The sequence below is a fragment of the Triticum urartu genome, chromosome 1A (genome assembly GCF_056163025.1).
Source record: "Triticum urartu cultivar PI428250 chromosome 1A, HENAU_Tu73, whole genome shotgun sequence".
NCBI lineage: Eukaryota > Viridiplantae > Streptophyta > Magnoliopsida > Poales > Poaceae > Triticum > Triticum urartu.
In genome coordinates, this window is record NC_141873.1 from 15,473,880 (window position 1) to 15,489,162 (window position 15,283).

The 15,283-nt window shown below is 47.1% G+C and overlaps 1 protein-coding gene across 1 annotated transcript; it reads right to left on the reverse strand.

Annotated features, from left to right (window-relative positions):
- Nucleotides 1-10,953: 10,953 nt before the first annotated feature.
- LOC125528444 (wall-associated receptor kinase 2) lies at nucleotides 10,954-14,958 on the reverse strand. Its single transcript, XM_048692924.2, has 3 exons — nucleotides 13,953-14,958; nucleotides 13,561-13,722; nucleotides 10,954-12,149 (listed from the first exon to the last, which is right to left on the reverse strand). The coding sequence occupies exons 1-3, from the start codon at nucleotides 14,848-14,850 to the stop codon at nucleotides 11,164-11,166; spliced, it is 2,046 nt and encodes a 681-aa protein (XP_048548881.2). The 5' UTR covers nucleotides 14,851-14,958; the 3' UTR covers nucleotides 10,954-11,163.
- Between the last annotated feature and the right edge of the window lie 325 nt (nucleotides 14,959-15,283).

The window sequence follows — 15,283 nt, forward strand, 5'->3', positions numbered from 1 at the left end:
GTGCGGTGCCCCCTTCCACCATAACCCTCGATAATATTGTAGCGGTGCTTAAGCGAAGCCCTGTGACGGTAAAACATCAAGATCGTCACCACGCCGTCGTGTTGATGGAACTCTTCCCCGACACTTTGCTGGATCGGAGTCCGGGGATCGTCATCGAGCTGAACGTGTGCTAAAACTCGGAGGTGCCGTAGTTTCGGTGCTTGATCGGTCAGGCCGTGAAGACGTACGACTACATCAACCGCGTTGTGCTAACGCTTCCGCTGTCGGTCTACAAGGGTACGTAGATCACACTCTCCCCTCTCGTTGCTATGCATCACCATGATCTTGCATGTGCGTAGGAATTTTTTTGAAATTACTACGTTCCCCAACAACTGGGCAGGTGGCCCGTGAATTGCATACGAAGTCAAGCGCGAAGAACAACCTTGGGAACGGGTGGTGCATAGGAGAGTCAGGTTTCGATCATGTGTAACTGTGGGTTATGGGCCCACCAGGTGGTTTAAAGTAGAAAGGGGTGCTGACATCTTGCACGGTCACGATAGCAAGGCATGTCAGAGGGTAGCCTGTCAGTTATGTCGGCAACAACATCGATACCAAGGGCGAGGGACGAAGAGAACCATTTTCCTGCTCGTTGAACGAGGCAGACCAATAGGCAAAGTTCTCGTCCATCGGTGGTTACCAGAATCTCAACAACAATAGTAACAGGGTCTTACTGACAGAGTTGTACACTGAGGTGCTTATAAAAGCAGGTGACGTATTACTGTTTATATCATATAAACCTCAAGAAGGTAAAACAGAACAATGGAAAGGAAAATTTGATTATTAGATTAAACAGAACAATGGAAAGGAAATGTGTTTAAACACATATTTCAGGGGTATATCCTTCCCAAGAACAAGTAGAACATATTATCCATGACAGGATATAATGTAGAAAACTCTTTACGTAAGGGAAGAAAATTTTCATGACATTAACCATGCAACGGTGTTTGGACAACAGAGCAAGAAACATTTAGCACAGGGCTTCAAATGTTCTTGCTGAAAATCAGAGTACCACAGACATGGTTCGAGATAGCATTGCATGGTCTTAAATCGAAGGTCAGACTCTGGATACACGAAGGGATTCATCATTAAGCCAAGGAGAGGATGAGGAGGTGGTTGATGGACTCAGCGATAATACAACGAGGTATCCAAAAAGATGGATTTCCATAGTTATGTGAACAAGGAGATAACATTTGTCAAATCAAATGATATAATGATGTATGCTCAAGGAAAAACACACACAATTAAACATTAGTGGAAAAGGGTGCCCAAAGTAGGGCCTTAGGTAGCATGATCAAATGTTAGAAGGGTGATTCAGTGATCAATAGTCTAAGAATGAACGTTCGACCATTAACTTCAAAGCAATAGGGTTGCTAGAAGAGCAGAATCCAAACAACACCGTTCACCTGTTGGTATCCTGGTTAGATCCAACACGGGGACCAAGAAAGGATGGTGATGGTGATAAGTATTACCTGTATCAAGAATTCTTAGGAAGTGGTGAAATTCTCACGACATTCTTGACATAAAAAATGGTAATACTCCAAGGTATCGAAGAATAATTGCTGGATAGCACGGGTCTCCATGTATAACACAAAACACGAACAAGTTTGTGTTGGAGGGAAGGCAATAATGTTGTCGATGATAACACAAATCATCGAGGGACCAGGATGGTTACCTGTCATCATCCATTTGGTTGATATTCTGGAAGGAATCAAAATGTTGTTTGACGACCACGACAAATTTAGTTGAGAGGCTCCACGAAGATGTAATCGATCGGCGATGACATCAAGTCAAAGGAATGATGAAGCGAAAGGTTATTGGAACCATGGGTATGACACAAACTCAAAATCAAGTTTGCTGTTCAGGGAGAAATGATATGACAAGGAAGACCGGCGTAAGATTAGCTCACCGTCGAAATTTATGCTCCGGGAAAAAGGACCAGGTAGCACAGTTAAAATTTGAGCACAATAATGATATAGCCGGTCAGGCAAGGAATGACTTGAAGGATTATTAAACTCGTAAGCAACGAAAATTACTTAGAGTTATTGAATCGGAGTGTGGACTCGGTTCAGTTATCAGTGTCCTTGTGTTTAATAACTCAGAGCCCATGAAACATTGTAATTAGTGAGAATGTAGTACTTGATGAAGAACTCATAGGAAGTTATGCAGTTCCAAGATAGTCTCGAGATACCAGGGGGTAGTACTCGACGACAGATCAAAGTAGAGGTTGGACTAGAGTAATGCTCTGCAGAAGACAAGTGCTCAAACTTGCACGAGAAATGGAATCAAGGAGAAAATATGGGCGGAACCACGATTGCAAAGAATCAATTCATAGATACCAAATGATAATATATCAAGGGAATAGTTATTATTTCAAGAAGCTTCCATGATAGGATATACATCGTGTCCATGGGCATGAACACAAAGTTCAAGGTCGACTCCCACTTCTTCAATGCATAACCTTTCATTCACTCCTCGCGTTTCAAAAATGACATTAGGGTTGAATTTTTTTTACCTGGTGAAATACCAGATAAGTATGAAACGTGAAATCTTTCGGGATCACACAGATTAGGGAAGGCGTTGGTTCAACCCATCGGGGGATCGTGGAAACATATACCACAAGCTTCAATAGTAAATATCACCAGCTCAAAAGCAGAGCATGGTTGGCCAAATCAAGGAATAAGATTTACCAAAGGCATTATGTATCAGGGAAAGAACTTCCAAACATGATTGAATATGAAGGACGTTGTCGGATAAAATCCAACAAGGTTCTGATGGTCCATAAAGGATCTGATGTGAGTATCGGCTCACAACCAGAGGAAGAATCAATGCAAAGACATTGGATTATAGAAACAACTGAGTAACTTGGAGCTCAATTGCAAAGGAATTATGATTTACAAAGCGAAGGATCAAGAGCAGACGCTCTGATCAAGGATGGATAAGTTCAATATACTTAGGGGCACAATCGACGACAATTTGATTGGCGAGAACCAGCTCACGTTTGAAATGACATCTGAGCCGGAAGGATTAATTCTAGGATATGACTGAGTATTGAGAGCATTCACATCATATTGGATCAATGGATTCAAATTGATATTGACAAAGGATGCCAATAAGATTACGAGATTTATGGTATTAACCATAACGCAAGCAAGCAAGCAAGAAATTTAGGAGCAACAGGCTGCTCAGGATTTTTGGAAGACCGAATGGTATTTCAAAGAATTTTGTGAAATACATGAATCAACAGGGAATGAGTGAATCCTCGATAAGTGCGAGAAATTATTCGTAGGGGTATTCAGGTGCCAAGGAACTGCAAGGCAGAAGGCACAAAGTATTCTCGGGGTATCTTGTAATAACAAGATCGACTCGAAATAAAAGTAAGAATGACAGACGACATGTGTAAGTATTTATCCATAGGGATGTTTCGGTGGTAGGGAATTGCAAAAGCAACAGGCACAAAGCCTCGAGAGAATATCGGAGAGTATCTTCAAAATCTTCTGGTGCAGCAGGCAATCATCTGTAATAAAGGGCTCTCCGGGAGAAAGTGATAATGAGATCCTAATGTTAGATTTAGAAAAATTCATTTAACCCGAATAGAAGAGAGTTCAGAGTCCCAGAGTAAGGATTGAGGAGTAAAAGATCCTAATACCACCCAGATGGCGACATGGGCCCGTAAGCCGCACAGCCATGATAGTAAAAGTTTTTCAATGACTAGACTCGACTTCGGCCAAGGAGTTGGAAAGGGGGATTCCTACAGGCAGTCGGCTCTGATACCAACTTGTGACGCCCCCGATTTGACCGTACACTAATCAAACACGCAAACATGTACAATCAAGATCAGGGACTCACGGGAAGATATCACAACACAACTCTACAAATAAAATAAGTCATACAAGCATCATATTACAAGCCAGGGGCCTCGAGGGCTATAATACAAGAGCTCGATCATAGACGAGTCAGCGGAAGCAATAATATCTGATTACAGACATAAGTTAAACAAGTTTGCCTTAAGAAGGCTAGCACAAACTGGGATACAGATCGAAAGAGGCGCAGGCCTCCTGCCTGGGATCCTCTTAAACTACTCCTGATCGTCGTCAACGGGCTGCACGTAGAAGTAGGCACCTCCATTGTAGTAGGAGTCGTCGTCGACGGTGGCGTCTAGCTCTTGGGATCCATCGTCTGGTCGCAACCATCGGGTATATAGAAAGGGGGAAAAGAGGGAGCAAAGCAACCGTGAGTACTCATCCAAAGTACTCGCAAGCAAGGAGCTACACTACATAAGTATGCATTGGTATCAAAAGGAATAAGGGTATCATATGTGGACTGAACTGCAGAATGCCGGAATAAGAGGGGGATAGCTAGTCCTATCGAAGACTACGCTTCTGGTAACCTCCATCTTGCAGCAGGAGAAGAGAGTAGATGGTAAGTTCACCAAGTAGCATCCTCCCCTCGTCGCCCTGTGAGAGAACGACCACCGGTTGTATCTGGCACTTGGAAGGGTGTGTTTTATTAAGTATCCAGTTCTAGTTGTCATAAGGTCAAGGTACAACTCCAAGTCGTCCTGTTACCAAAGATCATGGCTATTCAAATAGATTAACTTCCCTGCAGGGGTGCACCACATAACCCAACACGCTCGATCCCATTTGGCCGGACACACTTTCCTGGGTCATGCCCGGCCTCGGAAGATCCACATGTCGCAGCCCTACCTAGGCACAACAGAGAGGTCAGCACGCCGGTCTAAATCCTATGGCGCTGGGGTCTGGGCCCATCGCCCATTGCACACCTGCACGTTGCGTACGCGACCGGTGAGCAGACCTAGCGTCCCTTATACAAGAGTAGGCGTTCCAGTCCAACCCGGTGCGCGCCGCTCAGTCGCTGACGTCACGAAGGCTTCGGCTGATACCACGACGTCGAGTGCCCATAACTATCCCCGCGTAGATGGTTAGTGCGTATAAGCCAGTGGCCAGACTCAGATCAAGTACCAAGATCTCGTTAAGCGTGTTTAAGTATCCGCGAATGCCGACCAGGGCTAGGCCCACCTCTCACCTAGGTGGTCTCAACCTGTCCTGTCGCTCCGCCACAAAGTAACAGTCGAGGGCCGTCGGGAACCCAGGCCCACCTCTACCGGGATGGAGCCACCTGCCCCTTCATCCCCCAACTCTGAACAGTACCATAGGTAATGTAACAGTGTAAAGTATATAGTATATGCCTGTGATCACCTCCCGAAGTGATCACGGCCCAGTAGTATAGCATGGCAGACGGACAAGAGTGTAGGGTCACTGATGGAACACTAGCATCCTATACTAAGCATTAGGATTGCAGGTAAAGGCAACAACGGTAGTAGCAAGGACAGGCTATGCATTAGAATAGGATTAACGGAAAGCAGTAACATGCTACACTACTCTAATGCAAGCAGTAGAAAGAGAGTAGGCGATATCTGGTGATCAAGGGGGGCTTGCCTGGTTGCTCTAGAAAGAGAGAGGGGTCGTTGACACCGTAGTCGAACTGGGGTCGCCGGCAGTCTCGGGGTCTACCGGAAAAGAGTAACGGAAGGGGAATACAACAAATAATAAAGCAATCAAAGTATCACAAAGCATAACAAGACAATACGCGGTGCTAGAGGTGACCTAACGCGGTACGAGATGATACCGGTGAAGGGGGAAAACATCCAGGAAAATATCCCCGGTGTTTTGCGTTTTCGGGCAGAGGAGCCGGAGGAGGAAAGTTGTGAGTTCGATAGGTTAGGGATGCGTGGCGGGCGAACGGGCTGCGTATCCGGATTCGTCTCGTCGTTGTGAGCAACTTTCATGTACAAAGTTTTTTCGTCTGAGCTACGGTTTATTTTATATGATTTTCTAAAGTTTTAAATCATTTTTAGAATTAATAGAATTAATTTGATTTAGAAAATGCCATTATGATGTCAGCATGATGTCAGGGTGATGTCATCAGTCAACCAGTCAATTGACTTAGTCAAACTGACTGGAGGGTCCCACTGTCATTGGTTGTTTGTTAACAATTTAATTAAACAAAGTTAATTAGTTTAGTTAAATGATTAGGTCAATTAAATACAATTAATTAAGTTAATTAATCTTTTAATTAATTAATTAATTAATATATCTTTAGTTTTATTTATTTTTTCTCTTTTTAAATGTTTAATAGGGCGGGCCCCACATGTCAATGGCCCAGGGGGCCTAACGGTTTCGGGCGCTGGCCCTGGGCGACTGCTCGCCCAGCAGGGCTGCCGAGGCCATGGCCATGACCGGCCACAGCGGGAGTTGGCCGGCGAGCGGCGGCCGACGGAGGCAACGCAGGGGCGGAGGAGGCGGGCCAGAACGGGCGCAGCGGGGCGGCGCCGGCACACGGGGAGCAGCGGGGCGCAGCAGGCGCCACACCGCCGCGAGCGGCAGCAGGTGGCGCTGGCAGGGGAAGCGTCAGCGGACGGGGCGGCGGGAGTGTGGGCAGTGGACGCGGTGAGCAGGTGCAGGGGCGGCGGCGAGTGCAGCGGGCGCTGGGGAGGAGGGCGCGCACGCGGGAGGGCAACTCCGGCGGCGCGGTTGCTAGGCAGCGGGGGTGCGGCGAGCAGGGGAAGAGGAGGCCGGTGGATGGGGTAGCGGCACGAGGTGCGCGGGGGACCACGGCGAGGCGCAGGGCCGAGCATGGTCGGCGCGTGGTGGACGGCGCCAGCGACAGAGAACAAGGGGAGAGAGGGAGGGAGGCCGGAGCCTCACCAACGTTCGTGGGGATCATGGCAGCGTTCTCGAGCTCGAGGAGGTGGACGGGGACGTCAGCGTCGACGTAGATGGGAGGAAGACCGGCGATGGCGGCCTCCGGCGAGGTAACGATCCGGGCGGCGTCGATGGCGAGCGCCGAGGCGCGGTCGTGGTCGGCACGGCGAGGGGCGTCGTCAAGGGAGAGGGGACGGCGGCGCGAGGAAGAGGGCGGGGGAGGAGGCGGCTGCAACAGAGGCGGCGCGGTTGGGGTGGAGGTGCTCCGGCGGTCGACGGCAGGACCGGTGTGGCACTGGGCGGCGGCGAGGTCCATGCCCCCGATCCAGATCTGATCGGGAGGGGGGAAGAGGGAGAGAGCGAGTGGGGGGGTCGAGTAGTGGGGAGGGGTGCGGTTAGGGTTGCGGTAGTGGGGGGGGGGGTTGTGTAGGCCGGGGGTGGGCCGGCCGGCTTGGCTAAAGCCCAGTTGGGCCAGGGGGTTTACCTTTTGTTTTTATTTTACCTGTTGTTTTGTTTTTACTTTTTATTTATGCTTCCTTTACTGTTTTACTTTTAGTTTCTTTTATTTTAGTTTTTTTTAAATTATCACTAGCACCTAAATTAATACTTTTAATTATACTACTGCCACATTAATTCTCAACCCAAATTAAAGTAGTTTAATATTTTATAAAATCCAAAAGGCATTTATTTTAATATTTAAACCTCTATTTTAATTATTTTGGGCACTTAAACATTTTATTAAATTTAGGTTCTCCACCATTGTTACCCATGATTTATTTAATACCTTTACAACATTTTAGTTTTGACTTTTGGAGTTTTTAGTTGTTTGACTTGATTTTGAATTTGAATTTTGAATTGGTTTTGAACTAACGCGAGATTAGCAACAGTAACTAAGGTGACTTGGCATCATTAGCAGAGGTTCACTGTAGCTTAATTATCCGGGCGTCACAACTTGCCTGCCTGCGGCCCATGGCGTGGCTGTGCTGGCAGGTCTGTACGGCCCATCATCGTCAACAAGGCATTCAAGACCCTCGCGAGGGGTCAAGCCTCGCGAGGCGGACGACGCAAGACCTCCTCAGGAGCGGCCTCACCAGGCTGCCTCGCGAGGAGCGGAGATATCAAGGCGGGGCGAACCTTGCGAGGCTCTCGTGACGTGAGCCATGACGATCGACACCAGGTAGGCGCCAGGCGGGCGCCAGCACGCACAACGTCCTTATTTCCTCTTTGGTGCTAAGGAGGCAAGCATAGGAGCGGAGTACCGAGGCATTAGGCAAAGGTTTCCACATCGGTGCAATAAGACCAAGACCAGAAGGACGGCAGGACGGAGGTCATCATGGAGCCCAGGACGGCGTCATCACCAAAACCTTTGGCAGGTGAAGACCACCTTTTGTCAAGATAGCTTGTACTAGTTGTCCCCTTCCAAATTGGCCGCCGTTGTTAGCTCCCTTCCCTCTCAATATTTGGGGAGAGGACCAGGGCCTATATAAGTAGGACTAGCCACCACCAAAGAGGGGGGATCCGATCTGATCTAAGGCCAACCCTTAGCATGCCAAGCACAAGAACACCTCAACCTCAGGAGGCTGTTCTTCCCCTTGTATTGTTCATCATCAGCCTAAGAGGCAATCCACCACCACCGCACTGGAGTAGGGTATTACACCACATCGGTGGCCCGAACCAGTATAAACCTTGTGTATTTGTGTTGCGAGTGCGTCGAGTTCGTCCGTGAGACCTTAGCGAGTTAGGGCGTGGATCGGAAGGAGGGAAAGAACTTCGCGCGCACCCCAGAGTTCGAACCTCAAGGATTTGCCGGAACCCGTGATCCGACAACTGGTATAGTCAAAGAGCATCACCAAGCGGACCAAACCATGCCACTGCATTATCGATGCAATCGAAAGGCACCGCACAACCTAGACTGCACAACGCCACGACACCACCTATGTTGGGGGTACATTCGAAAGGTCATGTGAGACCGAGACGATGCCACGACACCTTTGTGCCACCGGCGTAGACACAGGGCATCACCTAGCAGAGACACACCAGGAAGCACTCGAGCACAAACACCGCCATGAAGAGCACAAAACCACCGCCGACCCCAAACCGACCGCACCACCACCACCATCAGCCACACACCACCAACACCGTCAGCCACACACCACCGCCAACCAACCACATGAGTCGTCGGTAACCACCCACAGTCAAGGTCTCCAAGATGACGCCTCCAAGAAGGTAGCGACGTACACGATGCCGTTGTCGCCCGATCTAGCAAACCAGATCATGGACTTTCGCCCGGAGACCCTAGACTCGAGGGATTTGGATGAACTAGACTCCTCAGCAACGCGCCTACAGGGAGGAGGATGACACCAGAAAGCATCGCGCGTCACCGGCATTGACTGAGGTCTCTGCAAGGTTTTCACCCGGAGCCAAACACGAACACCTCGCCTCAAAATCCGAAGACCGCTTCTGGCCGCCACAGCAAGCCTGGGGAGGGGAGAGGAGCACCCCCACTGTGCCACGAGAAGAAGGCCACAAGAGCCGTTGCCATGAAGCCTGGGACCCCCTCCACCTCTACCCTCACATGAGTTGGACCAGCCGGAGCCGGCAGCAGGCACCACCGGTGCACAAGCGCAGGATGGCAGGAGGAAGGCCATAGGATGCGGCCGCACGCCCAGATCTGGAGCCACGCAAACCCGCCAAATCTGTGTCAGATGCATGCGTGCCCGCATCAACCCCGGCCGAGTCTGGCTCCACCGCACACGCCGCACAACAGCCAATACCGGCAAACCCCGAGCCGCCGCAACTCGAGAGCCTGCCTAGCTGGACAGCCGCCACGCACCACCGCGAGATCCAGCAGTCGCCAACCACCAGGAGCTCCCCACGCAGAAAATAAGAGTTGGTCCCGCCGCCGCCAGCGGGCTTTGCCCATCGACGTGTGCTGGCGGCGGCGAGGTAGGAGCGGGAGGAGGGGGTGGGTTTCGGCGGCAGGGGTCGGGGGTCCGCCCGAGTCGCCTCCAGAGGAGACGACACGGGGGTGTGTACGTCGCAGGATGCCTTTGAAAAGGAAAAACGGCCAGCATCTAATTGTCAACGGCTTGAACTATGATTAATTACTGGCCATGAGTGACAAAAGAACAACTCGCTCTTGCAAGTTATATCATATGGCAGCCATTCATACCATATAGGAGTATATATTTCATCGATCCAACAAGCATACTATACGGAACCTCTGCTGATCTTGGCTGGTTTCCAGAAAAGTCATACCAACCGGATGCACTATTTAGTTGTTTCTTCTGAGTAATAATAGCATCTAAACTGCATTTCTTGAAAATGCAACATAATTTAGATCCATAGCTCGCCGTCACATGCCTGTTCAATCAGGTAACCATATTATATACTCCCTCCATTTTTTATACAAGGCCATTATGAAAAACACATTTTGCATCTATACAAGGCCATCAACAGTAATTGAGGCAAATTAATGATGTTTTCTCGTACTAGTAACCCATAATTTAATTACTAGCATGCATGTAGTGGATGATAATGACACCCTCAACTACTTCCTCCCTCCTGGCCACTCAATTTTCTCTAACGTGCATGCACCCTATTAATTAACCCGGTAATCAAGAAAATAAATTAGCATGTAAAGCACGCATTAATTTTTATCTTGGTATTTATAATTTGAGTTTGTGGCCTTATATATAAAAATGGAGGGAGTAGTACTCTCTCCGTCAATATCGGAACGACCAGACAGCCTGTTTGTTGTCATGTGTCGGCCGGAGCCAGCAAATTACGGTATAATATAGAATAAAATCATGGCCGTGATCCCTGTCATGCGTGCAGTTGCCAACATCCTGTTGTCGCTCCAAGCTCTGAAGCCAGGCTAGCAAGCATGTTCAGCTTTTGTCTTCTTGGTCAGACCTTAATAACTCCTCGACAGTTGCTGTACCAACCTCGACATAAGAAGTCGACAGAAGGAGCCAAAGAATGATCATTGCGAGTGTGGTGTCGTCTCCTCCGAATGACATCTTAGCTCCAATGAATCGGATGAGGAGAGGGTGTTTTGTATTTCCAGTAGTGATCTAAACACTCTTATATTAGTTTACGGAGGGAATATCTATTACCTCGTGTAGACCTAACTTATCCTAAGGAGAACACACAAGATATCACGGAACCCACACGCACTCGTAATCAGGTCTTCATGGAATCGGAAGGGTTTTGAATTGGAAGAGTTTTAAATCAATACGTACATTTGCTCACATGAAACAGACAGATACTCACTAGTACAGTAGTACAAATTGTGATTGAACATCAAAAACAACAAAGTATGCACTTCTATAGTTACGTGTCTTATTCGGCGGAACTAAAATACATGCTATTGAAACTTAAATCCGACCAGGAAACCAACCTACAGCTTACGGGACCTATGCAGTATGAGAAGGCGCTCTGCAACATCTGTCATTGATGGTCTTTGATCCACATCAAGATGAAGACACTCCATAGCAATCTTTGCTAGCTTGTCAAGAATTTCGAAATTGCCTGTTGTTGCAATTTCTGGATCAAACAACTTCAGGGCTGTCTCCCCTCTTTGATGACACTCTTGGAAGCTGCCCACTAAGCTATTATTGTCAGAGTGAGTGGCCTTCTTCCTGCTAATGAGTTCTAAAATGACAACCCCAAAACTATAGACATCACTTCTGTCGGTCAATCGGCCTGTCTTTAGGTATACTGGATCCATATAAGTCATGTCACCTATGATGTTGGCAGTCTGTTCCTTGTCTTTTGCAATCAACCTTGATATGCCAAAATCTGAGATCTTCGGCGTAAACTTTTCATCCAAGAGAATGTTTGCTGGTTTAACATCACCATGCAAGATTTTGGTGTGGGTTTGTGAGTGCATATAAGATAGACCATGTGCTGATTCTTGAAGAATACTTAGACGTACGTCCAAGTTGAGAAACTTGCTTTTATCCTTGTGAAGAAAGTCTTCCAAGCTTCCATTGGAGATGAATTCGTACACTAACATAGGGGTATCCACTTCAAGGCAACAACCTCTAAGCCTTACAATGTTCCTATGCATGACTTGAGACTGGATAATGACTTCATTTGGAAATTGCTTGTTCTCATGCACATTATCACCAATTGGTTTCTTTATCGCAACTAGAGCTCCATCAATATCACCCTTGTAAACTTCACCAAAGGCACCTTTTCCAATTAAATTGTGACTCTTTAAAATTGCTTTGAGCTCCCCCCTTTTGAAAATCTTAATATTTGCAGCATCCTTTAATGTAAGACCACCATTCTTTCGGTAAAAGTCCCTGGCCTCCCGCCTCTCTTTGCGAAGAACATAAATGAATATTATAAGTGCCAAGACGAGAATGCCACTTATTGCACCTACATGGGAAAGAATAAAAGAATAAAACCTTAACTATGTAGTTTGCCATAAAAGATATAATCTTAATTCTGGAGTTTACACAGTGCTTTAAACTGCCACAAATATAAAAGTGATACATGGGAAATTGAATTAAGCTGTGTGTGTGCGCGCGCGCGCGCGTGTGCGTGCTTGTGTGGAAAACGAGTAGTCATATCCAAGACAGTCAGCAAGGACCAAGATGGTCAACGAAACTCCCGCTCAGTCAAAAAAAAAATCCATAGTGGTCAGCAAAATTCCAAGAAAATTGCCATGGTCAACAAGTCAAGCAAGAAGGAAAGAATCAAACGGGTCCAAGTCTAAATAAGGAACAACTAACCAATACACACTAATGCATGGATGAAGAGGAGTTGTGTAGCATGTACTGTGGACACCCTCACATTTGGCTAGTCTTCACGGACTCGGATCTACACTTATCATTCTATCGCTCACACCTACCAACACAATCAGTAGCCTTGGTCATTTGTCAAGGTACCCTCGCATATGTAAAGCTCCCCATAGGTATGGACTCTCATTCCCTCTCACTTGAATAAACTTAAGGGAGAAGGACAGTAGGGCTCTTTGGACCTATTTAGACTATTCGTAGTGAGTAACACATGCTGTAGTAACATGCATGCGACATATGCAAAAAAAGACGGGATACGTAATTAAACAGGAGAAAGACAAATGAAGTAACACATCATTTTATCATCAAATAGCATTTCCCAATGAAAAAATGTTTCTACAAAGTAATAAGTGAAGGTCTCTATCTTACAGATAATTCCCAGAAACAATTTCGAAATTATCTCGAAAAAATAGTACCAAACACGAGAAATTCAAAACTTCCACTACTACCGTTTGGCGTCTCTGTGCTGCAGTTCATAATTACTTGGAGAACGGTTGTAGAATATATAGGTAAAATTGTGTCTGTCATAGCTTACCATGTTACTTGTTAAGGCTTAATATGTCTTTAGCGATTTAAAAGTAATCAAAACATATAAAATAAATAGTGGAGCATCGCTCTAATGTAAAAAAGATGATCCAACAGAGCGATTGTGAAGATATGCATTTATGCGTCCTTGAAAAAAAAATCATTCCAGGCAACTGAGAGAGATCAATTTAGAGTCGTTGTATTTTATGCTCATTGTCAAGTTGTTGAATTTCAGTTGAATTCATGACACTTCACCTACAGTCTCGAACTATACAAACTCCATATTTGAGATATAAGATGTTTTAGCATACTTTAATTAGTTTGTATATATAGGGATGCTTGGGCTACCGAGGGAGATCAATTTATACAATTTAATCATCAAATGTGATGGAATTAATACATACATGTGTGGTAGGAGTATGATGTTAATTACTCAGCAAAAAGAAGAGTATGATGTTCATTACCTATGGAAACCTGTGCGGCAAGTGGGAACTTTTCAGTACATCGTTCGGTTCTTGGGTCATGGCTTCGATAACCTAGACGACAGTTGCAGTCGTACGATCCTTGGGTGTCCGTGCATACACCGTAGCAAGGATATTTGGCCGGATCTGCACATTCATCTATATCTGTGTGTCCCGGCCACAAATTCAAAAATGAAAATTAATTAGGGACATTTAAATATTTGAAGTTTTCAAGCATCTCTATATCAGTATGTACAACATCAATCAACTGCATATAACATGGAAATATACTTTATAATGAATTTAAACAAATTAATATGTATGATGTAGGAAAGAAAAATAGAACATCAAGTATTTTGAAGCTGAGGAAGTACTAATTAAGCAGGGCCTCTTACTAGTGCATCCATTGGGCAAGTAGGCGTCGCCCTCGTAGCCATTGGAGCATTTGCAGTTGTACCCAGGCCCGTTGATGGAGTCGATGCAGTCACTATGAGCGCTGACACAGGCGTACTGGTCGGTCTTGGCCGCTTGCTTGCACGACGGTATGTCACCGGAGATGGAGCTGTTGCCGCGAATGGCCCAGTCCAGCCACACCGGCGAGGACCGTTTTGTGTCCATCTTGAGGTGGGACCGGCGGAATGTGTAGTTGTTCCTGTCAGCGAGGAAGGCGTAGTCGCACGGGCTGTAGTCCATCATGCCGGAGTGGTCGAACTCCCGGAAGTTGAAGTAGTTGTCGGTGAGCCCCGGCGGGATGTTGACGCGGCAGCACCCTACGCCATCACATAGGCCGTCCTGCGCGCTAGCCGAGTTGTTGCAGTAGGACATGCACCCGGTGTAGTAGGCGTAGTTAGCAGTGCCGCCCTCGGTCCTCTTGCTCGCCGTGAAGCCCAAGGTGTTGCAGCCGACGACGACGAGCATGTTGTGCGTGTTGGAGATGCGGTAGACGCCGTCCTTGTTCATCGTCGTCTCTCCATAGTCCCAGTTGCTGTAGGTGTCACCTGGGTCGGAGGCGTTATAGCACTGCCACCCCATGGGGAGCATCACCTGCGACTGGTCTGGATCCAACGTCAGCTTAACCACCCGGAGAGACGTACCGGCGAGCACAGGGCTGTTGTTGATGCACTCGATTTCGAAGCCCTTGCGGAAGCAGCCGACCCCGATGCCAAAAGGGTAGGGGATGTCCACGCCGCCGCAGCTCGGCCGACACCCAGCAGTCGTCGCGGTGGTGGCTGCTGTTGCAGCTGCCGCTAGGAGCAGCTGCAGCAAGATCAATGGCGTCCACATATGCTCCATGCTGACCGTATGTATGTTGGTTTCCGGCAAGTCACCGCTTTATAAGAAGCGAGCGAGCACTCATTTACAGCGTGCCAGCCTTGTGAAAGGATGCGTCATCCCTGGCTCATCTCCAGTGAAACAATGGTTAATAAGAGCTTGCAAAATGATCTTACATTACAGAACGGAGGGAGTAATATCGATTACAGCCAAGGACGAAAACAGCGCAGCCCTTAAAGTCCGGTATAGCAGGACATGAAGTATGTGAGCTCCAGCTCACATGCGTGCCAACTTTCGTGATGGAATGGCATTTGTGGAGGTCTCGCCAAAATCAATAAATGCAATCATGCTAAATAAAAACAGTTTTGGAAGCCTTAAATTTTATTGAGACCTGCATGAAAGCCATTGTGTCACGATATTTTGCACACATATGAAAAAACATCAATGTTTGTTG

Excerpts from the sequence above, each read along its gene's own strand:
- LOC125528444 (XM_048692924.2), bottom strand. The coding sequence starts at position 14,850 with ATGGAGCATATGTGGACGCCATTGATCTTGCTGCAGCTGCTCCTAGCG. Across the intron at positions 13,723-13,952 it reads CTTGCCCAATGGATGCACTA|ATATAGATGAATGTGCAGAT; the intron begins GTAAGAGGCCCT and ends CGGGACACACAG. Across the intron at positions 12,150-13,560 it reads TGCCGCACAGGTTTCCATAG|GTGCAATAAGTGGCATTCTC; the intron begins GTAATGAACATC and ends TTTCCCATGTAG.